Source organism: Acinonyx jubatus, chromosome B3, assembly GCF_027475565.1.
Source record: "Acinonyx jubatus isolate Ajub_Pintada_27869175 chromosome B3, VMU_Ajub_asm_v1.0, whole genome shotgun sequence".
Classification (NCBI taxonomy): domain Eukaryota; kingdom Metazoa; phylum Chordata; class Mammalia; order Carnivora; family Felidae; genus Acinonyx; species Acinonyx jubatus.
The window spans coordinates 142,713,408-142,738,813 of NC_069386.1; the positions used below are offsets into that span (position 1 = coordinate 142,713,408).

The 25,406-nt window shown below is 62.3% G+C and overlaps 3 protein-coding genes across 20 annotated transcripts in view; 2 read left to right on the forward strand and 1 right to left on the reverse strand.

Annotated features, from left to right (window-relative positions):
- Window positions 1–3,386, forward strand: part of KLC1 (kinesin light chain 1) — a 52,196-nt gene extending 48,810 nt beyond the window's left edge. For all 8 annotated transcript variants that reach the window (XR_008299748.1, XR_008299749.1, XM_027066713.2 and 5 more), the window contains 2 exons: window positions 2,576–2,648; window positions 2,967–3,386. Coding sequence is in view for 6 of the 8 variants with exons in the window: in XM_027066716.2 (XP_026922517.1) it covers window positions 2,576–2,648; window positions 2,967–2,969 (76 nt within the window). In the remaining 2 variants the exon portion in view is untranslated. The remainder of the gene's footprint in view (window positions 1–2,575; window positions 2,649–2,966) is intronic.
- XRCC3 (X-ray repair cross complementing 3) lies at window positions 1,156–13,357 on the reverse strand. 10 transcript variants are annotated; one of them, XM_053225015.1, is made up of 9 exons: window positions 12,760–13,357; window positions 11,053–11,168; window positions 8,492–8,699; window positions 6,677–6,814; window positions 6,141–6,353; window positions 4,204–4,358; window positions 1,887–2,099; window positions 1,678–1,724; window positions 1,156–1,583 (listed from the first exon to the last, which is right to left on the reverse strand). In XM_053225015.1, exons 3-9 carry the CDS (start codon window positions 8,544–8,546, stop codon window positions 1,352–1,354), a joined length of 1,053 nt encoding a protein of 350 aa, XP_053080990.1. In that variant the 5' UTR covers window positions 8,547–8,699; window positions 11,053–11,168; window positions 12,760–13,357; the 3' UTR covers window positions 1,156–1,351. The 10 variants fall into 10 exon arrangements, with proteins under 10 accessions (XP_053080990.1, XP_053080988.1, XP_053080987.1 ...); XM_053225013.1 differs by lacking the exon at window positions 12,760–13,357 and adding an exon at window positions 12,132–12,267; XM_053225012.1 differs by lacking the exon at window positions 12,760–13,357 and adding an exon at window positions 11,907–12,108.
- ZFYVE21 (zinc finger FYVE-type containing 21) lies at window positions 12,254–24,588 on the forward strand. Of its 2 annotated transcripts, XM_027066727.2 has the most exons (8): window positions 12,254–12,391; window positions 19,789–19,839; window positions 20,210–20,378; window positions 21,070–21,145; window positions 21,228–21,319; window positions 21,895–21,948; window positions 23,662–23,804; window positions 23,965–24,588. In XM_027066727.2, exons 1-8 carry the CDS (start codon window positions 12,254–12,256, stop codon window positions 23,998–24,000), a joined length of 759 nt encoding a protein of 252 aa, XP_026922528.1. In that variant the 3' UTR covers window positions 24,001–24,588. The 2 variants fall into 2 exon arrangements, with proteins under 2 accessions (XP_026922528.1, XP_026922529.1); XM_027066728.2 differs by lacking the exon at window positions 21,895–21,948.
- The last annotated feature ends 818 nt before the right edge of the window (window positions 24,589–25,406 follow it).

Consider the following 25,406-nt stretch of genomic DNA (forward strand, 5'->3'; position numbering starts at 1 on the left):
TAAAAATAGTTTATAGACAGTTCTTTCATTGTCATAATTTCATAGAATATTCTTGGGAAGCAGGTGCATACATGAGGCTATACTCTGGTATGTTTGCACTTGCTGTTGAGCAGTGCACTGCATGACCATCAGACTTCTGAAAATTGCCAAGTGCTACTTGATAACACCGATAGAAGGAGAGGCTCCAGTCAGCTGCGGGCGTCTCGTCAGGGCTCCCAAGCGTCATACGGGTGGCTGGGGCGGTCATGAATACATGTCATTTTGCATTTGTCCCATTATTATGGGGGGAACTGACGTGGCTTCTAGTGTTGTGGACGTAACCATGGGGACCACCAGCCCGGGAGGACTGCCTGACAAGCACGGGGGGGGGGGGGGGGGGGTGGGCAGGGAACTCCTTAGGGGGTCCAGGGCGGTCTGTCACTGAGACAAAAGTCCTGCTGCAGCCCTGTCCCTCGCCTGTGGTGGGCAGGCACCATGCACCGGCACCCTGCACCCTTCACGCTCCAGTGGGCCTGCAGCTTCTGGGGAGGGGCTCGTTAGCACATTCGGTCTTGGGGCTGTGGTTTGCTCATTGTTGGTGTGATTTGCCTAGAAAATCATCCGGAATTGTTTGTATTTAATTACGATAATAAAATGGTTTATTTCCTTTTGCAAAGTCCCTGCACTTGCAGAAAGGCTTTTATAAAATTCCAACCCTAAAAGAACGGTTTCCTACTTAACACCAGCCATTCTCAACCTTCTGAGAGTCCCAGACTACTTAAAAATGGGATGGAAATTAGAAGTGAATTTTTCTGCTCTAGAAAATGTCAAAATGGTGCGAGTCTGCCCAGTTATGGGGACCTCTGCCTCCACCCTAGTACTGGGTCAGGTTATGTCCCTGCCCTCCTGGTACCAGCCTGGGGATCAGCGTCTGGCTCATGGAGTTGCAGGAGGTTGGCCAAGTCACTTCACTGTTCTGTGCCTCAGTTTCCCTGAGACCAAGGACGGTAACTGTGCCCATCCCCAGGGGCCGCGAAGGAGACGCACTCCAATGTGGATGAATTACTTAGGACAGTGCCCGGCAGAGAACAGGCCATGGCGAAAGGATCCAGGGCCCGCTGTGCCGGGGGGCAGTGGGGGCATGGGGCGTGAAGGCAGACAGCCCTACCCGGGGGGAGGCCATGTCAGGCGGGTCATCCGTGCTTACTGCCTTCCCGCCGTTGAGAAGGGGCAGCCAACCCCTGGAGCAGACCCTGTCCCAGCGATGGGTGTCCCGGGTCAAGACGTGAGTCCCCTGTGCCCGCAGAGTGTGGAGGGCTTGGCCAGACTTGGGGTTTCTTGGGACCTGGCCGGCCGTTCTGCAGCTGCCACGTCAACGGGCCTCGGTCCCGGGAGTCCCCCGTACCCCCTCCATGCTGACGGTGTAGGAACAGGATGAGGGGGGCAGGTGAGGGGCGAAGATCACCCGCAGGGTGCGGTCAGGGCGGCCGGGCGGGGGGAGGACGGCTTCCTCCTCGGGGCGGCGCCGGCTGACCATCAGCCGCATTAAGAGCTGATTGGACCAGGTCATTCCGAGGGCTGGAGAGACCCGCTCCTCCCAGAGACTGAGACAGAAAACAGGCCCAACGGTTACCGACAAAACCTCGGGGGACCCACTGCCACCCTCATTGTCCTGCCTGTGGGCTGGGCCCGGCTCACCCTTGTGGCCCGGGTGCCGCGCCCCGCTCCTCCACGGCCTCTGTCACCTGGGAGATCCAGACCAGGGTCAGTTGCAGCAAGGACCCCACCGCCACCTGCCCCAGCATGAGTGGCCTCACTCCTCCACCCCCACCCCTCTGAACTTCCCTAAAATCCAAGCTGGGGGGGGGGGGGGGGGAGGGGAGGGAGGGTGTCGGGGTTGGGCCCACCTGGTTGATGCATAGCACGGGGCTCCGGAACGTGCTGCTCAGCCGGCGCAGGGTGGCCCCCAAGGCCTGCAGACGCCTGGCCCTGGGCATTGAGGCCAGGCCGTCAAACTCACAGCGGAACGGGGCCGCCACGGAGTCGATGACCACTAGGCGGGCCATCCCCCGCGACAGCAGCACGGGCACCTTCTTACTCACACACTCCAGCAGGGCGTCCTAGAGGCCAAGGGAGCTGGCGGTCAGCGCCTGTGCCCTGCACTGAAGAACCCCTCACAGCCTTCCCGTTTCACTCCTCACCCCGTGGGCCATCACAGTGACCGGGACTTCATCCTTTGGTGGCCCCGTGCCAGGAGCTGACCCCTGGGGTGCTGCCATAGCAGAAAGCCGGCTCATAACCGACCGCCCTGGCCGCTGGGACCATACTCTCGTCAGGCGGGTCTAGGGGTGGCGGTGAGCCCTGTCCCCTGCCCAGCCCCACCCCATGGGCGGGGGGGGGAAGGGGCAGGCCACCCCCACCTACCTCTGGGGCCCAAGTGCGGTGCCCTGAGCGGCCCTGGCCAGGCTCCCGGGTGGGGCCGGGAGGCCTCAGGCCCTGGTGCCAGGTGACCACACACTGGCCGTCCCGCCAGAGAGCAGCCAAGTGTCTGGTTCCTCGCCCTGAATGAAACCCAGTTCTGTGCTTCCACCTCTAGGGCGTCTTCGGTAGAGCCTCTTTTTGTGGAAAATGATGGCAGCAGCAGTGGTCTCGAGGACGCCAGCATTAACGTGAGTCCCGTCCCCTTTCTGTCACCTCAGGCAGCTCTGGGGACACCTGGGGGCTGGGCAGGTGGTGGCTGCACTCGCTCCCTGTGGAGCCAGGACTCAGGGGCCCCCTCCCCCAGGAGGTGGAAATGGGGACCGCAGCCCTGAGGCCCTGCTTGTGCACAAAGGGCAGGCCCCGTCCCCACAGCAGGGCCCCGGGCTCCAGGCCAACACTGGGCAGGAGGGCAGACGCCTGGTGCCCCCAGCGCGGTTTTCAGAACGGCTCTCAGAAACCACCGTGGGCCTCAAAGCGCTGGCCCTGACTGCTGCCTTCTCTTGCAGTGAAACCACACCCGGCCCTGGAGGACCCAGGACAACACTGCTCGTGTGCAGCCAGAGCCTGCCCTGTGACAGCCAGGGGATGGTCACCAAGGCTGGAGGGCCCTGGAGCTGAGAGCCTGCAGCACTAACCTCGTCTTCTGTGTCCCCGTGCCACCAGCACACTGTCCTACTAACAGCCACACCGCTCACCAGGACGCGTCGCTTGCAAAGCCATGGCCACGCTCAGCCCCTCCAGGGTGACGGGGTGGGCGCAGCCTCCCTCCTGGGCCGCGGTTCCCGGGACACCCGTGTCCCGAAAGTGCAAGGAAGAGGCATTGGCTGCCTGGGCCCGTGTGCCCAATCTTACCGTGTTACTTCCCGAAGCTGTGTGTGATATGTTCTATTGTAAATTTTTTTAAAATTAAAAGTTTATATGCCTTACCCTTTACTTGCAATTTTTATAGCAATTCTTCAGTGGGGGAAGGTCCCCCGGGAACCGGGGACCCTGCCCAGCGGGTGCGGGGGTGCACTCGGGAAGCCGGGCTGCAAGGAGAGGCTTCCCCCAGCCCCATGCAGAGGCTTTCTTAACTTTTTCTTTTTTTCCTGCTATACGGTTTATTCTCAGCTTTTGAACCCTTTCCACTCATTGCTTGCTTGTCCCTCCCTCAAATAATGATCTGAGTTGAGCACGGACCGGGTCACAGGGCCGCTTCCCCTGCCTGACAGGACCACTGTGCTCCTAGCCCTCTCCCTGGGGCTTCCTGCCCCACGGCTGCCCATCTGCAGGGAGGGATGCTGCTGATGCTTCCGGATACGTGTCCCCCGCCCCCCCTCGGAGCAGCCAGGTGGGGACCTCCTGTGCCCTGATGCACGTTCTGCTCCGTCAGGGGTAGAAGTCAAACCCGACAGACTGTTCTCGCCGGGACAGCCGGCCTGTCCTCTGGGCAGTGAATGGTCACCGCAGGGTGGCCGGGTGGCCAGGAGGCAAGAGAGGTGCTCTCTGCTACTGACTGAGGAGCACACCCCGTGGGGGACGGGACGGTGGACGGTGGGTGGCGTGTGGGGCCTCCCTCCGCAACTCCCCGTAGGCGGGGTGACCGGTTCAGCCTGAATTTCAGGTCACGAATCCTGTGGCGGGCTCACCGGCTGCCTGGTGCTGGTGGTGGCCCGGTGTGGGTGTCGGGTGTGCGGCTCTGTCCACTGGCCCACCTGACCACCTTCCCCACAGAACTCAGGGCCAGAGAGGGAGGACGCTCACCACGTCGGCCACGTGCTCGATGAAGATCTGGTGGCCAAACTTCATCTTGTCGATCACCTCTCCCGGAACGTCCGTCCGCAGGTGCCGCTGCCCCGCAATGAGCTGCTGCAGACGCAGGTCCGGGAAGACGTCTTCGGTGCAGACGTACACAGCCCCTGGGGCGGCATGGGCGGGGGGGGGGGGGGGGTGTGGGGTCAGCCCGCCCCCCTGTGGCTTCCCCGCACGGGGGGCTGGTTTCCCTTGCCGCCCCCTTGCTGTCAGGATGCCACCCCGCAGGTCTGCCCCCAGCCTGTCTCGAGCGGAAGCCAGTGGGATCATCAGGGCCCGCGGGCTTCCGGAAATACCCTGCCTGCACGTGCCCTTGGATTCCCCTCAGAGGCTCTGCCGGAGCATGCTTCCCAGATTCCCAGATTCTCCTTTCGAGGCTGCTCCTGTGATCCTGGGCTGCTGTGACCTGAACACCCTGGGCTGACGCCCTGGCTCCCCTGTGCCAGTGTACCCCAGGTCCGCTCGGAAGAACTGGGGACCGTCACAAACGAACCCTAACGTCTGTGGCAACTGATTTTCAATGAAGGTCCCGGGACAGTCCGGTGAGAGAAAGAAGTCTTCCCCGCGAATGGTGCGGGGACGCGGGGACCAGGCCCTCCCTCACCCCCGGCACGGACTCCATCCGCCCATCGAACGCCAGAGCCGACGCTTTCAAACTCCGGAGAGCACGCGGGTGGGTGTTCGGGACTCTGGGTTGGGCGAGGGGGTCTCCGATGAGGCACAGACCGTACAAGTGAGAAAAGGCAGAGAGAGAAACTGGACTCGATCACAGGATAATCCACAAGAAAACGAGGAGACCCCTGCAGAAAACACGGTGAATTCCGTGTCTGGGGAGAGGCTTGCGTCCGGATCACACGAGGATCCTACAAGCCGGCCACAGAAGGCGACCCAACTGCGAACCGGGGCAAAGGCTCCAAAGGGACATTTCGCCACAGGAAACGTCCGCTGACCGGCTTCCAAGGCCAAGTCCGTCCACCCGGCACCGGGCACCTGCACCCTTGCCCAGAGGTGCAGGGGCAGGGGTGACACAGAGGCCCGCCGCGGGTGAGCAACCCCCATGCGCGGTCCAGAGGCCCCCGCCCACGGCCGGGCTCACGGGAGCGGCACCGACCCCAGTCCTCGGCTCTCGGGACATAGGGGAAACAGGAGAGGTCCCCGAGCGAGGCCCCTGCTGCCAGCGCCCCGCATGGGTCCCAGCGGCGTGCGTGTGTCACCGGGCCGCGAGGTCTGGCCCCGGCCGCATGCCCCGCCCACCGCGTGGCCCAGCCCGTCCGGGAAGCCGGGCGAGCAGATGAGCTCGGGAGGAACCGTGCAACGTTTACCGAGGAGCTACCGAGGTGCGACCCGTCCGCTCTGGCACCACATTCAGTAAGAACGATTGAGGTTTTTAACGCTCAGAGACCCGCACGGGCAGCCTGGAAAAATCCCTCCACCGCACGCCCTGTGCAGACTTGACAGACGCAAAACCGCATCAGGGGCCGGCCGCCCCCGCTGTCCTCGGTGGTCCTGTCTGCTCCGTCCCCGAAAGGGAAAAAGAGCAAAATGTTTGCCCGAGGTTTCCAGCCCCACGGACCACGTGGTTTGCAGGCTGGCGGCGGGAGAGCGCGCAGAAGTGCCTAAGGGGGACTTTGTGCCCAGACGGAGACTGTCCCGGGTCCTCGAGGGAGCAGGGGCCACTTCCTACGGAGGGCAGGCTACAGGGCCCACGGCCCTCAGACCTGCCCTCTCCCTCGGGTGGAATCCACGGCGCATGCGGAGAGAGACGGGGACCCGGGAAGATGGCCCTGGAGGTGGCGTCGGGCCTCGACCGACGAGTGCGACCTGGGCACGGCCGGGACCCCCGCCTCCCCCAACTCTGCCCCCGCCCGCCTGAGGGGACAGCCACTCACCGGCCTCCAGGCCTCCGTGCCGCGGAGGGAACTGCACGGTCAGGCAGAGCTGCAGGGCCAGCTGGGTCTTCCCGGCGGAGCTGTGACCGGCCAGCTCGGTGACACCGTCCAGGGGCAGGCCGCCGCGGAGAAGGCCGTCCAGCACGGGGCAGCCCAGGCTCAGGCGCTGGTGCTGGGCAGGGAACCTCTTCTTCTGCCGGTGCAGATGCAGAGCTGGGGGCGCAGGGGGCGTCGGTCACCACGTGCCGGGGGCCCAGGCGACCTCGGAGCCAGAAGGCAGGGAGGAGGCGGGCGTGGAAGCTTCTCCTAGCTGCTGTGCTCTCTGGGCACCCGTGGGCTCTGGGTCTGCTTGCCGACCCACCCCCGCTTCCCGCACTGCCTGGCCTGCTCCCATCTCTTCCGTCCCCCTGCCCTTGCCCTGTACACCTGCTGTGTCCCTGTCCTGATGCTGTGACCGTGGCCCTGCGTCAATCCCCCCCCCAGGCATGGGCAGAGCAGAGGCCTCTCCTCACCCCCCACCCGCCCCCAGTGCCCACCTGTGAAGACGCTGCTTCCCCGCAGGTGCAGGGAGGCCGTTCTCAGCAAGTGTTGCACGTCGAGGCTGGAGAGGCCGGTTAGTCTCTGCAGGTCTGGTCCAGAAAAATGCAAAACCTCCTTTATTGACTTCAGTTTGGCTGAAATTACACAAAGACAGAACAGGACAAGTTCAGACTACAGTAACGCAAGGCAGCATGGCAAAGACAACGGGTGTTTTCTGGAACACTGTCTTCCAGTTCTGGGGACCCAGCGGGCAGGGGCTAGATCCGTCCACTTCCTGAAGCCATGGGAGCCCCTGGACAGAGTGTGAGGACAGCAGTGGGGAGGGAAGGGGCCCGAGAGGGGGACGGGCCTCTCCCAGGTGCCCAGAGCACATCAGCCACCTGCCGTGGCCACATCCTGAAAACGTGTCCCAAGGAAGGGTGTTTCTGTGGCCAGGCAGGCCGACACCAAGGCAAGGCTTGAGGGTGACCCAGGGGCAGGGTGAGAACCGTGCAGTTAGGAAAGCCAAGCCAGGCTCCAAACAAACGTCACTGCAGCGGAAAGCCGGGGAAGGCGGGGACCGAGCTAAGACTGCGTGGCGGTTACAATGCCAGTGGCAACAGCCGGGTGGGAGGGCGGGTCACAGAGTTAACATATCCAGAAGATCTGGTATTTGGGGAGGAGAGCGGATAAATTACTGTTGGGCGTAGATAAGTACATTACTTGCGAGCTAGTAGGAAAAAAAATGCGCTAAAAAATGTTTCCAACCAACCCAGATGGCAAAAAAGGGAGAACAACGCAGAAAGCAACAGAATAGGTAGCTCAGCAAAAGAGAGAGTTAGACCCAAACATACCAGGAATTACCTTAAATACATGTGCACTGAAGGCTCCAGTGAAAAGACAGATGGACAGACTGGACCAAAGGGAAAACACAACAAAATGACTGAAAGGCTCTGGAAGAACCAAGAGCCAAGGACGAAGGAGCAGGACCAGAGACTGTTCCCCCACGTAAGACATCACCAAGTCGCCCCCACGTGTACTCCAGCTTCCACGCTTTGTGATCAACAAGCTTCCCTGCCACATGCCCCGGGAGACGGGGGAGATGGGAGGCCCAGCACGCCAGCTGGTGCAGGGCAGCTGGGGAAGGACGCACCGGGAGACAAACACAGCGGGGAAGCCGTCCAGCTCACCCATTTGGGCACTTAAAACAGAGGCACCCGTAGCTAACATACTGGACGATGTGGGAAAAGAAAACGAGACGTACACGGAAAACATAGAATTTGAAACAAGGAGGCAACTACCAACTTTGAGGGGAAGTAATAAGAAAGGAAACCGTCAAAACCTCGCAGTTCAGCAGCAGTAATGATGTCCCCAGTCACAACCCTCACGGCGCAAACTGTGCTCCAACTGTGGTGGGGGAGGGGGAAGTAGGTGCACCAGGAAGCCAGCCCTCACCCCTGTCACAGGCACTCCGTGCATGATCGCAGACGCTGACAAACCGAACACAGCGACGTAAGCACGTTCTTAGAAGTCCAGATGTAAATACAAAGAAATTGCCAAAAGACTCCCGAGTGGCGGAAGTAGTTTCGTTTCACGTTTTAGACAATAAACGTGTATTACTTTGAGGAAAATAAAATTCAACCTGAAAAAAGTCCACACGCACACACACACACCCCTGAAGACCCTGCAGCACATTCCAGCACTGGCTGCTCATCAGGAGTAGCTGCTTGGGGAAGGGGGACTCGGCAACCTCGCTGTGTCTCACGGACACAACACACAAGTCCACCCACACGCTTCACGTATCTACTCGACACAAACACCGGTAAACATACCTTTCTTGACCGCAGTAGTAATTCTGGGATTCAGGTCCAACTGATCCAAATCCATTTCTGCAACAGGTTGACTGCGACCACGGATAATCTCCCAGGGACACAAATGCCGATGCGCTTGTTGTCAGTGCAAACCCCCCAGGAGCAGAGCACCGCGGGGTGACAGTGGCTTGGGTACGCAGTCTCCTTTGTGACGGGTTCACCGTCAGCCCTGAGGTTGGAGGAGAGACTTCACTGCACCAGGAAAACCACTGAAGTAAGTCTAAGGCGACACCTTCAGAAACCAAGACTCGATCCGCACAGTGATGCGGCTGAAGGGATGTCCCCCGGCCACCCCCACTCTAAAGGCCAGGGCAGCGCAAGGCAGTCCCCGTTCCGTCCCCTGCAGAAAGTGTTAGAAATGAGCATGTGCTTCAACCCGGAGTCCCGGCCTGGAGACCTGGTACACGGGTGAGCACCCTGCCTGGCCCACCTCTGGGGTGAGGACGACGCAGACAGGGACCATGCTCATTGGGCTCACGCGAATGAAGCGTCTTCTGCATTAGGCAGAAGTGTGTCCCTGCGGGGATTTGGAAAGAATGGAAAAAGTGACTTTTGAATCCTGCGAGATGTTTTCAAGCGGGAACCTCCACGACCACCCAGCTGTTTCGGCGGAGAACAGCGGAGACCGTGTGGCCAGCCCCGCCCCTCTCCTGGCCAGCAGCCCTCCCGAGGCCCAGACCGCGCACTGAGTGCCGTGGGGACTGGAGCCCAGCCCGACCCTCGCTGGTCGCCCTACTTAGCCCAGGGTCACCCAGACACTCTCTAGCAAGCCACGTTTCCATGTTGGCCTCCCAGATCAGCAAGGGTGAGGAGGCAGCGGGGCGTGTGGGAACACCAAGGCCGGCAGCCACTCAGGCTGAACCCAGGGCCCAGGTCCACCAGCAAGGCCTCAGCCGGGGGGAAGGTCGGAGGTCGCCTCCCCTTGCAGCGCTTAGAGTGTTACTCATTTGGACAACATCAGGTTGATTTTGGAGCTTCGAGAAGCAGGTCGCCTGCACGGTCACGTTCACAGGCTGGTCAGGGAAACCGGTGTGGCAGAGAGAAATCCAAAACACCCAGAACTGACAGCACAGGAGCCTGACGCTCAGGCGTGAGCAGGAGCTCCCAGGCCAGGGCTGACAGGAAACATGCCGAGGCCGGGGAGGACACACACAGCCCCGGCTCCCCCGCGGCCCCCCGACGGCCACCAGGACTGCAAATTGGAGGACAGCGGGGTCACCGTCAGAGGTGCCTGAACGCAGGGCCCCAGTGCCAGCCACACACAGCGAGAGGAGGTGAGGACGGTGACGAGCTCCGAAGGTGCCCTGAGCATATGGAAGGTTCTAGTGGGCTGGTGATGTGTGTGACGTTTGGTTCCTGAAGACAGAAAGCAGGTAAACAAAAAGATCATCTCCAGGACAAGTAGTAAGTTGCCAAAGGACACGCGGTGTGCCTTCCTGGCTTGGTGGGGAGAGCACCTCTGGGAGCCCTGAGGACAAGAGCAGGAAGAGGTGACCCAGGGAGGCACCACCCAAAACCTCCTCCAGGACAAGAGAACTCCGGGACAAGATACCAAGTCTGTTGTTTCCAAATTCCAGAGACGGTGCGTGTCCCCCCCCACCCCCAGACTGTGGAAAGGCCCTGGGGCGTGCCTGGGGGAGGGAAGGCCTTGATGTGACACACACGGCCAACAGGCTGGACTGGGGTCTGGACTGTGAAGATGAATGGCCGGGAAAGGGACGTGCCTGGATACTAAACTCAGATTCTGACCAGCCACTAGACACAGGGCAGGATATCAAGGCAGGTGACCACAGTGCCTCGAACCTATGTGGTGGGGGAACGGGGCATCCGGAAGCAGAGTGACCACTGGTGGAGCACCTGCGTAAACCAGACACTGACCGGGAGCTGGACAGACAGGCCCAGGTGGGTGCCCTGTCCCCCCACCTCCCTAGGGGCAGGGGCGTGAGCCAGCCATCCTCCAGGCCCGCGGTCCTCCAGCAAGGGAGAGGCCTGGGCACGGAGCACGCCCACAGCGGGCCCGGACACATGAAGCAGCTTCCCGGAGCATTAACGTTAAGTTCCTGTTCAAGGGGGCAGTTAACATGCCATGCCGCTGGGCAAGGGGGTCAGAGCTGTAGGAGAGAACCCAACGTTTGTGGGAACCAGTAGAATCGAATATGACTTTCAAGCAACTCAGGTCCCGCCAGAGGGAAGCCCTGAGCCTTCCCAGGGGGAATCACACTCTCCTGCTTCAGGGCCCCTTGGGCGGAGGCCTGAGGACCCCGACTGCCAACCCCACCCCACCCCACCCCTGCCCCTCCCAGGGATGGAAAGTTCCAGCTACAGACAGACTGGCCCACCGGCCCACCTGCACTCCAGGCAGCAAGACTCAGGTTTCCAGTAGCTTTGGCGGACTTACAAAAGAGGGCAGGGCACGGCGCCCCCACAGAGAGGGCTGCCCAAATCTCCCACAGAACAGAACCAGAGCCCGTGTCTCTCGCAAGTTCAAAGCTGAATACAGGCGGCCCCACTGATGCCCAAACTCACCGGAGGAGTGCAGTTATCAGACACACAGTCCGTTCCCAGGACTGTTCCAGGCACCTCGCACAACACGAACTCAAGCGTCGCAACAGCAGTGTTCCCACCTCGGTGTGGCTGACTAGGAAACGGACAAGCCAAGGTCATACAGTCAGCAAGGGGGATGCAGGTCCCGGCTGTTTGTTCCAAGTTCTTGACCCGCCTGTTAACAAACCCCACAGGAGCTGCTCAGTCTCCCTGCTCTCCTGCCTGCGGGGTGCCTCCCCGGGTGGGAGCAGCCGGCTCTGGCTCCAGACTGGGCATCTTTTCTGGCTTCCCCTCCCTGGAGGGGGTGATGAGCCCTCCCGGCAGGGAACGCCCCCCGGTGACTTGGCCGTGCCTGGGCACCACGGTGGTTTCTCCAGAGCAGCCTGGCCTGGACACTTGGGCCCTCGTCCCTTCTCAAAACCCTCTTCCTCCTTTGAGAGCCCCTTCCCTTCCCAGCCCCTGAACCATCTTGTCCCGTTCCCCCCAGCGGCTCCTCCACACCGGGGGTCCCGCAGACCCACCATGACCCCGCCCTCCCCCACCCCTGCACACCCCGACTTCATGCAGCCCTCGCTCACCTTTCACCCAGCGCGGCGGCCTGCTCCGGTCCCTACGGGTGACAGCCCCGAGGGCGGGCCTCTGCGGCCCCCGCACCCCAGCTTCCGAGCCCACCTTCCTTCCCACCGCCAGGACCCCGGCTTCGGCTGTCCCTTCCGCCCGCGGGCTTCGACGGTGCGGACGACCCTCGCCCCCGCGCCGCGCGCCCCACGGCCAGCCACTCTCACCCCGCGCGCGCTCCGCTCGCCTCTTCGCACTGCCCCGCCCCTACAACCTCCTCTTCCAATGAGAGCCGGGCGCTCCTGCTTGGATTCGCCAATGAGAGAGGAAGCAGCATACGACGCAGACTAACTAGCCAATCCAAAGTCTCCATCCTCCCGAGGGGGGCGGGGTGTGCCTGGGCGGGCCCTCACTGCCGATTGGTGTCGGGCCGCGGAGTGGCCGGGGAGGTGCCACTGCGTGGATTGAACAGCTCAGCGTTGGGGCGGGTCCCGGGTACCGATTGGCCCGCTCTCCCGGACGGGCGTGGCGATTGGACGCGGCCGTTGTCATCCACGCGGGCGGGGCGGGGCTCCTGACGGGGCGAGGGCCCGGGCCTCGGGCGAGAGCTGTGGCGGCGTCATGTCCTCCGAGGTGGCCGCGCGCCGCGACGCCAAGAAGCTGGTGCGCTCCCCCAGCGGCCTGCGCATGGTGCCCGAGCACCGCGCCTTTGGCAGCCCCTTCGGCCTGGAGGAGCCGCAGTGGGTCCCGGATAAGGAGGTAGGTCGCCACCGCCCGCCGGCTTCCCGCCCCCCGTCCGCGCCCTGTTCGCCCGAGACCCCCGTCCGCGCCCAGGATCCCCTTCCGAGGCTAAGGCTACCCGGTCCGCGCCCCAGGCCCGCCGTGCCTCCCTGGTACCCCGACCCGGGCCCCCGAAGCGCTTCGTCTGGCTCCTGCTGCCCTTCCGGAGCCCCCCACGGCCGCCGTCGGTACCCCGGGTTCCCGGTGACCGCGCTCCAGCCCTCCCGGGGCCTTGGGCACAGTGCCCTCTGCCTGGTTCCCTCTCGGGGCGTCCAGGCTCGCCCACTCCCCACTCAGGTGCGTCCCGCAAGGACCGCCCCTCCTGCTCTGTCCGGGTCTCGGCCCACCTGCGAGGTCACGTGGGAATTCCACTTCCATTGGATGAGCTGCTCAGCTGGGGCCCCTGAGACGCCGTCGCTGCCCCTGCCCCGTGGTGGGGGGTGGAGAGGCCCCCCGCCTCCTTAGAAGGCGGCGCGCTCCGGGTTGGGGGGGGGTGCCGCGCGGTGCGAGCGGAGGGCTGGCTTTGAGTGGGAGGTTGCAGGTGGACAGTAAGGAGGGCGTCCTGGCGGGCACCGCACCTGCTTGCAGGGGTGAGGGGTGGGGAGGCCCGCGCTGTCCCTGTGGGCGGGGTGGGTGCGGCCCCTTCTGAAGGCCCTTGCGTGGCAGGCCAGGGGGTTTGGACCCGATCCCATAAGCCAGCAGCTCTCAGCTCCGGGAGGCCACGGGGAGGAACTCCGTGCGTTCCTGTAGATCCGTCCGTCCTAAAGAAGTCAGCGCGCCGTGATGGTTGAGTCGCTTTAAGTGACAAGCGCCCCTGCGTCCTGAGACGCCTTCCTCCCCCAGAACCGTAGTTACGGGCTGCAGGCTGTCGGCACCGGAGTGAAATCAGGTGTCCGAGGCGAGGCAGGCCCGCCCGAGCTGGGGAGGGGCGGCGGGGCAGGGCGGCGGCGAGGAGAGGCCCAGCGGCCGCCGCCCCCGCCCTCCTGCCCTCCCCGCCCTCTTGCCCTGCCCGCCGCCGCCCCCGCCCTCCCCAGGGTCGCGTGCTCCCCGGGCCCTTCCCTCCCCTCCCCTGTTGCCCTGTTTGTGCTCTTTATTTTGCGCGCTTTTACCCTTGGTGCTGGTACTCTCTGAGCTGACAGCGCGTACCTTCCCCACTTGGGCTCCCCGGTTCGTGCTGTGGAAAGTCAGAGATAAAGGAATGTGTGTCTTTCTCCTGAATGTGTCCGCGTCACAGAGTTCCTTCCTGGGTTACTGGGGCTGGCACGTGTTACTGTGGTTGGGGAAGTGGGAATCGCAGGGAGCGTCGTGGGGACGGGCGGGTGAAAGGTCGTGCACACGGAAGGGAACCGCGCACTCCCGCAGTGGGGAGGGAGGCCGTGAACCTCTGGCACTTAATCTGTGGCCAGATCGAGGGTGGTCGGGGAGTGCCCCGCCCGCCCCCCAGGAGTCTGGAGAGACTCTGCCCGATTGACCCACTGCGGAACTTTGCCCCACCGGACTCGGTGGGCGTCTGCAAGGAGTCCCAGAAGGGTGTCTGGACCCAGGCACGGTTCCCCTGCCCCCACTTCTGCACACTGGGGTAACAGCTATAGCTCCGTGTGCCCTCTTCCCGTGCCCAGGGGTGTTTCCTGGAAAAGTGCCTGTGTTTTCGGGCCTGAGTTGAACAGCAGGAAGCGAGCAGAGTTGGCCTGATCTGTTTGAGTCTGTCTCTCTGTTGGGGGGGGGGGGGGCTCCTTTCCACCTAGAAAGAAAGGGTAGCAGGTGCCCCTCGGAGCCCCCGTGCCCCCTGCTTGTGGGAATTCTTACTCGTGACCTGAGGAGCCCTGGAGGCCTTCCAGGGAGCCTGGGGGAGGAGGGATGGGAGGGTGGACCGCCGTGAGCTTCGAAAAGGAAGCGGATTTGAAGCCTACTGGGGCCTGGTCCAAGAGGCCAGAGGTTAGCACAGCGAGTGTTCTGGAGGAAAAGGAACAGTCTGGGGTTCTGGAAGCTCCGGGGGAAGGGGGTGGGGCGGATCCCCTGCCACTAGCCTGGCCCCCAGCTGCCCCCTGCCTGTTCAGTGCGTGTGGGACACCAGGACCCTCGTGTGCAGGGGGGAGACTCGGGTGTTGGGGATACCGGTAGTGAGAGGCAGGTGGGTCTGGGTGGTTTGGGGTGGGTGAAGGGAAGTAGGTAGAACGTGGCAGGAGGGTGACCCATAGACCCTCAGCCTCCACCCGCTTCCGGTTGTTTGCCAATTAGCGTTGCTGACCTATCTGTGGATGGTCCTTCGTGTCTCATCTCGGCCCCGCTTTCCATCGGGTCACCCTGAGGCCAGCCCATTCCACGTCTGTTGTGTACTTACTAGGTGCCTGACCCTGCACCAGGCTGGTCGCGTGGGCCTGCAGGGACGTCCCTTGAGAGTGTTGACAATTTGGGGTGTGTGTGCGTGTGTGCGCGCGCGTGCGCCTGCCCTGAGCCAGCTATAGCTCCCAGCCTCCCAGCTGGCCTCCTGCCCCGGAAATAACAGTTGCTGGTCCCCGAGGATGCACAGTCCGTGGCTCCCTAGTGGCTTCGGGGAGGAGGAAGCCTGGGGGTGGGCGCTCTGGGCACGAGGCCATGAGATACTGTTTTATCCGTAAAAGCCCTGTAGTTTTGCACCCCTCTTTCTTCCATCTTCCGCGCTGGGTATAACCAGCGATGCCGGCGGCTCGGGGCCGTCATTTTGACACGTGGATACTCTGTGGTCACAGAAGTGGGAAGGAGAGCACGGGTGTCAGATCAAAACCAAATCCCAAGTTGGGAGAGACTGTTCTAGGCAGGGGGAGGAGCTGCTGCCGGAGGGAGACCCCGAACCCGGGAGATCTGCCGGTGTCTCCGGCCTGGCAAGGGCTTGCTCTGTGCGGGGAGGGACCCAGGACCCAACTGGATGAGAGCAGGTGGGAAGGGGAGGCGTCCACTCAGCGAGGGGGTGCGGATCGTGTGACCTGTGACCTGCGATCGGGGGTTGCGGCACCCCAGGTCAGCCTGTCGCACACGGGTTGAGGGTGGGATTTCATCCGTGGGCCTGAAGGAAGGAGAGAAGATTGACTCAGGTTTGAACAAGCGAGGTGAATGGGCATTTGTTCCGACCGACGAGTCTGGACAGACAGGGCAGCCGGTCGAGAATGGGGATTTGGGGTCCATGTGCAGCCTTGTCACAGGTGGTCGGGGACAACTGTGAGTCATCGAGGTCACACGGCCAGGGGGTCCTCTGCAGACACTTGCCAGGCACAGGACAGGCGGGGGCTTTCACCCGCCTCGGGGACCGCGAGGCGGGGGGCACACCACCTAGCGCATGGGGGTGCTGGGCCCTGTGGCTGCATAGACGCCTCTGATGTTGGGGGGGGGGGGGCGCCGGGCAGGCCCAGCACTTGCTCCCGGGGAGGGCTCGTGTCTGGGGCGCTGTGTCCGCCGCTGGCTCAGAGCCCCCAGTGATGGGGGTCTGGGTGGGGAGACACAGGCGGGCCCTGTCCCAAGAGGAACACATGTCTCCTGCGATGCCAGCTGTTTCGCATCCACTGTCACATTCGTCCCCTCCCCAGGACCTCCTGTGTCTCTTTTGAGCTGGTTTTTTAACAGTTTACTGGTTCCCTCACTCATGACGGAGTTAAATCTTTGAGATGAGTCATTTAATATTTTAGGAGTAATTCTCTTATTCTTTAGAAAGGATTATCTTTCAATAAAGATACATTAATACATATATTGGGTTTTTTTATTTGTTCAAAAATATTTTTTTGTTTATTTTTTTTCGGAGCTGGTGGGAGGGGCAGGGGGAGGGAGACAGGATCTGAAGGATCTGCGCTGATCTGTGCTCGAACTCACACACTACAAGATCAGGACCTGAGCGGAAGGCAGCACTTAGCCGTCTGAGCCACCCAGGCGTCCCCTGTGCCTATATCGTGGAAACTTATTTTCCGGATTTGTTTGTGTCTGAGAAACCTAAGATAGGGAGTGTGGAGGGCCTGGCTCCAGCCAGCAGGGGGCGCTGTGGGAGCGGGTGGGCCCCCAGGGAGGACGGGCAGGTGTCCCCAAGCTCTTTTGTTACAGTAGCTTTGTTTTTGACATTCCTTTAAACTCTCTAAATTCTGTTTTCCACCAAAGAAAATTGTGTTTGAGAGAGAGCGAGAGCGTGTGCGGGGAAGGGGCAGAGAGAGGGAGAAATTGTCCCAAGCAGGCTCCGCCCCCCGTGCGGGGCTCCGGCTCACGCACCCTTGATATGACTTGGGCCAAAGTCCAGAGTCAGACGCTCAGCCACCTGAGCCATCCAGGCCCCCCTCTTCCAACTATTTAGACTTTGAGGGGAGACCCTCGGGGCCAGTGCTGGTCCTGCAGCTGCCCGGGGCACCTCTGGGGGCTCCTTGCGCGAGGGTCCGGTGGCAGACCGCTCTCTGCTCCCCGAGGCCCTTCTGTGACCCGGGCTCGGCCTCTTCTCGCGCTCCACCCCGCGCGTGTCCACCAGGAAGCCGACCTTGTGGCACCTGCCTCCCTCTCGTCTCAACTTCCACATCCGCGGGCGCGGGTCCCCCGTGGGCTCCCCCCTCCGAACCAGCACGGAGTCGGGGGCCAGGGGGGTGTGTGCGGGGTGCGGAGCTGGAAAGTTCACGAGGAGCGCTCCCCGTGCCCCTGCCCCAGTCGCCCTCCTCCGTGGTGCCTCCTTGCCACCAGCTTCCCGCCCCGCTGTCAGCCAGGCCTGCCTGCGGGGTGAGCGTGGGGGCCCCCCGCACCCCCCCCCCCAGAGGCTGGAGCCTCCCCCAGCGACCCTAGCGGAGGCATCTGTCATCTGGCCAGAGGCTCACGCGGCCGACGGGTCGGTGTGCGCGCGTTTGTGCAGGACTCTCCTGGTGGGCCCTGTCCCCACTCGTCCTCCCTGCTGGTCCCGCCCCTCCCGCCCTGCAGGGGGGCGGGGGGCGGGTCTCAGGCTCGGTAGGGTGGGTGAGGGGGGCTGGCCGCCTGTGTCTGGGCTGTGGCCGCCCTCGCCCTGGTTCCAGGCCCGCGGCCGCTGGCACCTGGCCCGCGCGTGTGGTTTCTGTTCCCTCCTGGTGCAGTTCGTTCATCAGACACCGTAGCAGTTCTTTGGCCGTATTTTTACTCTCGTCTCTGCCTCTTTTTTTTTCTTCCCATTCTCTTCATGTGAAATTGCTCTGTTGAGAATTTTAGCAGGCTCTCTTCTGTTACGTAATCAGAAAGTTACCTTGTCTCGAAGATCTGCCCGTTTTCTGAATCACTTCATTGCTTATTTACAGTAATAAAATCCTACGTCGCTTATGTTGTTAAGCACATTTTACGTCCTGGCTGTCGCCTTACATTTACAGGTTGGCCTTGGGGCGCCTGGGTGGCTCAGCCGGTTGAGCGTCCGACTCTGGATTTGGGCTCAGGTCACGATCTCGGGGTCGTGGGACTGAGCCCTGCGTCGGGCTCTGTGCTGAGGGTGGAGCCTGCTGGAGATTCTCTCCCCGTCCCTGCCCCCCTCTCTCAAATAAAAGCAAAATACGATGAAAATTGGTCTTTCAACGCACCCAAACACACAAGCCCTACAGTAAGCGCGAGACCGTCTTTGTTAGCGTTGCTGGAGAGGGAGCAAGAGAGGGGCCACCACCGGAGACCCCAGGAGGCACTAGAGCCTTCCCGCGGAGTGAGGCAGGCTTTCCGGGCTGCCGGGCCTCACCAGTCACACCCTCGCTGTTGGTTTTTTCCAGTGGATTCTGTGGCTGGCCCTGCGGGGCTCATACAGAGGCTGGGGCCCTGCCGCGCTTCCAAGGCCCGAGTTCCAGAACTCACAAAAGGGAGAGGCAGCGGCAGGGTAGTGAGTATCCAGCTCACACTCAAAGCCGGTGGGGATTCTGTAGATGATTCTGGAAGGCCAAGGTAGGCCAAGCCCTGTATCCAAGTCCAGAAAGCAGCTCAGGAGCAACGGGGTAACAAGAAAGTGTTAGTCACACGATCTCGAAAAGCTTAGACCCCGCTCCCAGTGCAGGGGCAGTGGCCAGATGGAGCCCGTCTGGCTGCAGGGTGGTGTCTGAAAAGGGTGCCCGCCGTGGGAGGACACGTGCCAAGGCCCAGTGTGGCTGTGGGTCCGAGGCCCCTTCCAGAAGCATTGCGGGGTGCACCCCTGGCCTCCGCTCTGGATCAACACAGGTTCACGGGCACTTGGCTCTGTCTTGAATCCCTTCAGAGCTACCCGCTTGCCTGACTCGCGTGCACCAGCCTACGGCTGCCTGGAGGAGGCCGAGGCCCACAGGGGACACGGGACACACAGAGCCAGGGGAGAGGTCACCCGGCGGGAGGCGTGAGCTGGTGCTTGCCCCTGCTGCCCTGCGGGGCGAGCGTGCCCCTGGCTGAGCGGAGAGAAGGTGTTGGGTGGGGATGAGGGAAGGACACTGGGGGACGGCCCCAGCTGGGCAGGACTGACGGGTTTGCCCCGGGTCACGTGCAGTCTGGCTGTCCTGTGATCAGAAGCCCTCCTCCAGGCGGGCGCTGCCGGTGGGGCAGGGAGGGGCTCTCCCACCGCGGGGGTGGGGGGGGTGGGGGGGGGGTGGGAGCTGAGCGTCGTCAGCGGCGGGCGGGATGGCCCGTCGGTGCTTCGCGGCAGGTCTGGAGCGACTCTTGGCTTGTGTTAGAGAAGAAACCCGAGCTCGTTCCTTTGGTGACGATGTGGCCATTTGGAGTCCCTTGTCTTCAGTGCCGGTCGCACGGCCGCTGCACTCAGTCTGTTCCCTGCGCGCTGGGGTGAGGGAGGCCTTCCCCGCAGCGCCGCGCCGTGGTCCCTGCCCTCCCGGGCACTGCGGGGCCTGGACACCTGTCCCCCGGAGCCCAGCTGCCGGTTCCCTCTGCTTCCCTTTCTCCCAGGAGCATTTGGGGGCATTTCCGGGGCCTGGCGGTGACCGTCTTTAACCCATATCCGACCCGCACCATCCACATCCCGCTTCAGCCTCGTCCCGATGCACGTGTGGCCGTGTCACTGAGGGACTCGAGGCGTCCCTCGTGGGGGCCTCCCCCCCTGCTCGGCCGCCACGTCACCTACTTCGCCTACTTCACCTAGAAAGCGATGCTCGCATGTCGGGGACGCTTCCCATTAGTTCCAGCCGTGGAATCACGTGGTCCTTCCGGGACACCGAAGGAACCCGTGGTTCCGGCACCAGAACTGGGGGTCCTTAGGTGGCTGCCCTAGCGTGGCCGTTCGGGCTCTGAGCGCTGCCCCCGGCGTCCCCGAGATGCCCCCCGAGCTCATGCCCTGTCCCTGGCCTGTGGGACCCGGAGCCCACCTGTGCCTGCGACGCGTCACCCCCCCAGCCGCGGGGCGGGAGGGCGGCTCTCCCGGCAGCACCCCGAGCTGGGTCCTGACGCTCCTTCCCTCCTAGTGCCCGAGGTGCATGCAGTGTGACGCGAAGTTTGACTTCCTGACCAGAAAGGTGAGCTGAGGCCATCGGGTGGGGGCCAGGCCGGCATTGAGCCCCTTGGGGGGTGGCCGACGCACCTGAGTGTCCTGGGGGCTGCCTGAGAACAGCAGACGGTGACCCACGCCCGTGCCACCAGCTGGGCGCCGCCACACCCGCGGGTCTTGCCCTCAAAGGGGTGTCGTCCTCTGAAGAGGTGGGGCGTCCTGGCAGGTGGGCCGCGGGACGCAGGGCGCCCTGCCGTGTGCGTGGCACCCTTGGCAGCTCCTCCTTCCAGTGGCGAAGACCAGCACGGGGCCGCGTGTGTAGACGGGTGGTCCCGAGGTGGGGGGGGGGGCGCGGGGGGCAGTCCTCTGTCCCCTCAGCACCACCCCTGCTCCCGCAGCACCACTGTCGCCGGTGTGGGAAGTGCTTCTGTGACAAGTGTTGTGGCCAGAAGGTGCCGCTGCGGCGCATGTGTTTCGTGGACCCTGTGCGGCAGTGCGCTGAGTGCGCCCTGGTGTCGCACAAGGAGGCGGAGTTCTACGACAAGCAGCTCAAGGTGCTCCTGAGTGGTAAGCTCGGGTTGTCGCCGGGTCCTGGGTGTCCGTCTGGCGGGCGACCTGGAAGAGCACTGTCCGGCCCCCCCCCCGGCTTCCCATGGAAGGATCGAGCCGCCTCTGCTCTACGGAAACAGGAATGCGGCCTAAAGTGGCAGCCTGACTCCGCAGGGCTTGGGATGGCCATCGGGTGTGGGGCCCTGGGCCCGGGTGGAGCGTGTGCGGACACGGGGCCCTGTGACGTGGGTGGCATCAGAGGAGGTGCTCCACGGACTGTGGGTCTCCCTCCCCAGGAGCCTCTGAAGGCCGACCCCCCCCCCCCACCGTGTTTCTCCCTCCTGCCACCTGTCCCGCCATCCTTCCGGGCCGGTTCTGTGCACCTTCTGTCCCGTTCCGGTGCCGCCCTGGCTCCCCCGGGAGCGTGTGGGTGCCTGGTGGGGAAGGACGGGACGTTGCTGGCAGCATGGAGGGTGCGCAGAACCTCTCCCGATAGCAGCGCCCTGTGCTTTACAGAACTGCAGCATCTCCTCCATCATGGCCTTGCCGCCTCACCTCGGGGACCTGCGGGCACAGCCACCGCGGTTGACTCACTTGGTCTCATCTTGTCCCGTGTGTGCGCCTCCCCGGGAGCTGGCCTTGCCGGGCCGGGGGGCGGTGAGGGGTGGAGGGGCTCGTTGTGTTCTCACGTTTGTTTCTGTATCCTAAGGAGCTACTTTTCTCGTAACTTTTGGAAACTCTGAGAAGCCAGAAACCATGGTTTGTCGTCTCTCCAACAACCAGAGGTGAGAGGCAGAGGCTGCTGGGCACGGACAGCCTTGTCACATCGGCCCCGGGGTAACGTGGTGCGGACACCCTTTTTCCTAGGTACTTGCTTCTGGATGGGGACAGCCGCCACGAGATTGACATTGCGCACATTTCGACTGTGCAGATCCTCACGGAAGGCTTTCCGCCCGGAGGTGAGTGCGGCAGGAAGTCTGGTGCCAGCGCGGGCGACTTTGGGGATGACACAGGGGCCTCGAGGACGGAGTCTGTCGGCAGGGTCTCTGAGGAGCCAGCCCGTCGTCCTCTAGGGGCTTGGATTTAGTACATGGTTTTAGGGACTTGCCAGGTGAATGGGGCTTAATGTGTAAGATAGCGAATTCAGGAGAATGTGCCTGAGCGTGTCACATACAAGCTCTTCGGTACCATTTATCGTTGGCCTCAAACCAAGGATGACGTTCCCAGTGCGGCGGCGTCATCCGTGTGCTCAGAAGGGTGTGGCGTGGTGGCTGATTGGGAACTAGCACTTCCTGCTCCTGTCAGGCACCCGTGGGGACGAGATTCCTTTCCATTTCCTTGGTGAGCTTCCAGAACGTTCAGCCCATTCTGGATCTTTCCACCTGAACTTCTACGCTTCTGGCTGTTTTTCCACGGGAAGAGAGTTTGCACTCCGTGCTGACAAAAACCCACGTGACTTAATCCTTCTTGCTTTCTGTTTTCTGATTGGCTCTTGGTTGTTCTCCTCTCCTGCCTGCCCGCCTTCTTGATGTAGAAAAAGACACTCACACTCACACCAGCCTCCTGGGGAGCCAGCCCGCCTCTGAAGGTCAGCCACCTGCTACCCTCCTCCGGCCCTGCTGCTGCCACCGGGCAGTCCAGCCCAGGCCACGCCTCTGAAATGCACAGTCACTTCTGTTGGTCGATTTGCAAGGGGGTTGGGCCCAAGACGCGGGTATATAAAGCATGAATGGAAACATCGGGGGTAGAGATGGATTTGGTTTGCTGGGTTTCTCAGCCCTAAGGGGGTTTAGTGTTGCATCTACCGGCCCTAAGCCGGCCGAGCGCAGGGGCAGCGGGGCACGGCCGGCGCCCTCCCGCCCCTTCCCAGCCAGCTCCGCACTTCGGCCTGAGCTCCTGGATGCCGATGCCGAGGTCACAGGGCCAGGCCAGCACGCCGCCGCCTCCGTGCCCTCCGCACGGTGTGCTCAGGGATTCCAGGCTGCTTGCCGGTGGCAGGGTGGGCGTCGAAGACCCCCGGGTACAGAGGGCAGGGCCCAGAGAAGCTGGGGGTCAGCGGGGGTGTTCCTGTGCCTTCCTCCCGCTAGGAAGGCCACCTCATCCCGGCCCCTCCTGGGCCAGGGAGAAGGCCACATCCCAGCTGGCCTGGTGCATGGTCTCCCTGGGCAGGGCCCGGGGGCTTCTGGCGCCACACGCCCCCTTCTGGAAACTCTGGGGGTGCAATGAACCCTGCTGTGCCAGAAGTTTTCTGGAACCTTTAAAACCGTAGAACCTTGTCTTCCCTGGGGCTGGCGGGGGCAGGTGGCACAATTGCCCGAAGTGACAGTGGCCGAAGGAGCTGCCTGCCGGCCTGTGGAGAGCCAGGTGGTGCGTGTTCTTAGCTTTGCCGGCTGCCTGGATCCTTGCAAAGTGCAGAAGCAACTAGAGATGACACAGGAACGTGGCCGTGGCTGTGCCGATTAAACCTTACTTAGAGAAGCGGGGTGGGCAGAGCCGTGGTCTGCCAGTGGGGGCACTCGCCTCAAGGGGTCCCATCAGGAACCAGCCTGTCCACACTCATGGATGGTCAGGCCTCTAATTGTCCGCGGGGGTCATCTGCAGTCCACGGACCCCAGGGGAGAGGGGGGTCCCTTGGTTTTGACTCAGAGGTCAGCGTCTGCTAGAAGGAATCTTCCACAAGGTGGAGTCCTGCTCAGAAATGGAGTTTGCATGTTGAAGGGGAGGAGAAAAGCTGTAGACGGGTTTCACGGTGACGCTTGGTCCCCACGGGACCGTTCTGTGGTCAAAGCCGTGGGAGCCACCCGTCCTTGAGCGGCTGGTCGTGGAAACAGCCGGGTGCGGACTGCAGAGGCCGGTCCCCTCACTGCATCTCTGCAGGGGCTCACACGGCAGGGTAGGTGTCAGCACCTCTCTGGTGCTGGTCCCCGCTGGTCCCTCAGCCTGTGCGCGAGCTCTCAACGGCAGGATGGCTCTGAGGCGGGAGTGACGGCCAGCGGGATCAGTACTGGCGTGGAGCCAGCCCTGGCTGGGTGTCCTGACCACGGGAGTCCCCACGTGGGACCGGGTGGCACTGTGGGTTTTCTCTCGGCTCAGTGATGTGGTTTTTTCTGGGCCCTGGAGGGCCAGGCGACTCGGTTCCTTTCCCATCCTGTGAATTTGGGGTCATCTTCCAGACGTCCACCGGTGCCCCTGGGACCCCCACACCAGCACGAGGGGTGGGAAGGAGGCACCCTGGCCTCCACCACAAGGGCACGTGGGATCCTGGGGTCCCCGCGGGCCTCACCTCGTCCCCCTTCTCCAGGAGGCAACGCACGGGCCACAGGCATGTCCCTGCGGTTTGCAGCACCGGGGGCAGAGGGCCTGACGCAGCTGAAGCTGACGGCCGGGGAGGACGCACACGCCAGCAGGAGACAGTCGACGGCGTGGCTGGCGGCCATGCACAAGGTACCTGGTGGGCTGCGGCGGGCAGGGCTCGGGAGGCGGGGCCCTTCTTCAGGTAACAGGCCCACCTGTCCCAGAGGAAGCCCTGCCGGCCCGGTGGGGGTGGGGGGAGCCCGTAGCAGCTGGGCACGGGACTGGTCACGCTTCTTGCGTCACGTCATAGGCCACCAAGCTCCTCTACGAGTCGAGGGACCAGTGACTCCATGCGGGACGGACCGTCAGCAGGGGACCGTGGAGCCAGCTCTGCACACACAGGCAACTAACCCCACACGTGCTGGGAAATGCAAGTCGAGCGTTTGGAGAAACAGATCCTAGTGCGGTATGCACAGCTCGTTAACACTCTAAACAGCTTCGTGCTTTAGAGTTTGTGCACTACCCTGTTGATACTTAATTGGAGGTGGGAGAGACTCAGCTACACTACTCACTAGTGCTGAACTATTTTTAGCGTAACTTCAACCATGTTTTTATGGGTGCCCAGGTTTGCTAGAAGGTTCTGGCCCCTCAGTGTTCACTCTTGCAGAGTAATGATTTGGGCAGTGGGAAGTCGGGCCCGATCTGTTTGGGATCCTGGTTTCTAGTGCGTCAGTTTACAGTCTCCCTGAGCCCGTTTTATAGACTCTCCACTTACCGCATCACTAATCTGGGCTACGAACAAACCTGTGACACTTCACTGAGGGGGAGAAGCCAGCTTTGCTTTTTGTATTTTCACTTACTGTTTCCCTTTATTAAAATAATTGTACAACAATTTGTATATAAAGCTTATGATTAAAACTTATTTTGAAACTAACAGATCGGCCCTCGCCTCACTGTGTCCAGAAAACCCGAGCTCTCGTGCCACGGCTCCGCTCTGGGTCCAAAACACAAGACTCGCAGCCGCCGGTGGGAGACAGCGGTTTATTGTGCACGTTTACACGGCCTCTGCGGCGGTGGCTTCCAGCAGCAGAGGCTGCCCCACGGGCGCTCACTTTTCATCAGCACACTGTGTACAATCGCTGCTTACAGGTGCCTGGCTACACATTTATACATGAATTATACACAGGACTCATACATGGAAAATAAAGCCTAAGGGCCTGGATTTTAATGAGAGAAAAAAACATTTCCATCATTCTGGTAGTTTCGAATGATCTAGTCAAAAAATACTTTTGGTATATAAAAGTCTGTACGTACAGTTCAAACTTAAGCGCCTTACTTGAAGTCTGGACCGGGCACAGGTTATTGCATCGTGGCCGGGCCAGACCCGGGAGGCTGGGCCCCCCCCCACCCCAGCTGCCCCTCCCGACATGCAGGCACCCCCACATCCGCCCCACCCTGACCTTAGGCTGCCGGCCCGTGGGCTGCACATAGTGCAGAGGAGGGGACTATCTTGAGGCTATCTTGAGGCTCCTGACTGCTCGTCACTTGGTATTAAGGGCTCTGGAGCCCGGGACGCAGAAGTGCGGCCCGCCGTCACCCCGTGTGTAGGTGACCTATGCCAATGCTCAGCACACACGCACCACGCCCCACCACTGCCAGAAGCTTCCGCGCAGGGGCCCTCTCAGTAGGGAAATGAAGAGATGCGTGTGGTCAGGGTGGAGAGGATGGCGGGCGGCTGCGATTTCCGGTAGC

Coding starts and splice junctions, on each gene's coding strand:
- ZFYVE21 (XM_027066727.2), top strand. CDS start 12,254: ATGTCCTCCGAGGTGGCCGCGCGCCGCGACGCCAAGAAGCTGGTGCGC. Junction 21,949..23,661: donor GAGCCAGCCCGCCTCTGAAG/GTCAGCCACCTG, acceptor CCCCTTCTCCAG/GAGGCAACGCACGGGCCACA. Junction 23,805..23,964: donor GGCTGGCGGCCATGCACAAG/GTACCTGGTGGG, acceptor GTCACGTCATAG/GCCACCAAGCTCCTCTACGA.
- XRCC3 (XM_053225015.1), bottom strand. CDS start 8,546: ATGGATTTGGATCAGTTGGACCTGAATCCCAGAATTACTACTGCGGTC. Junction 2,100..4,203: donor TCGAGCACGTGGCCGACGTG/GTGAGCGTCCTC, acceptor CTTGGCCTCTAG/GACGCCCTGCTGGAGTGTGT. Junction 1,725..1,886: donor CCGTGCTATGCATCAACCAG/GTGGGCCCAACC, acceptor TGGATCTCCCAG/GTGACAGAGGCCGTGGAGGA.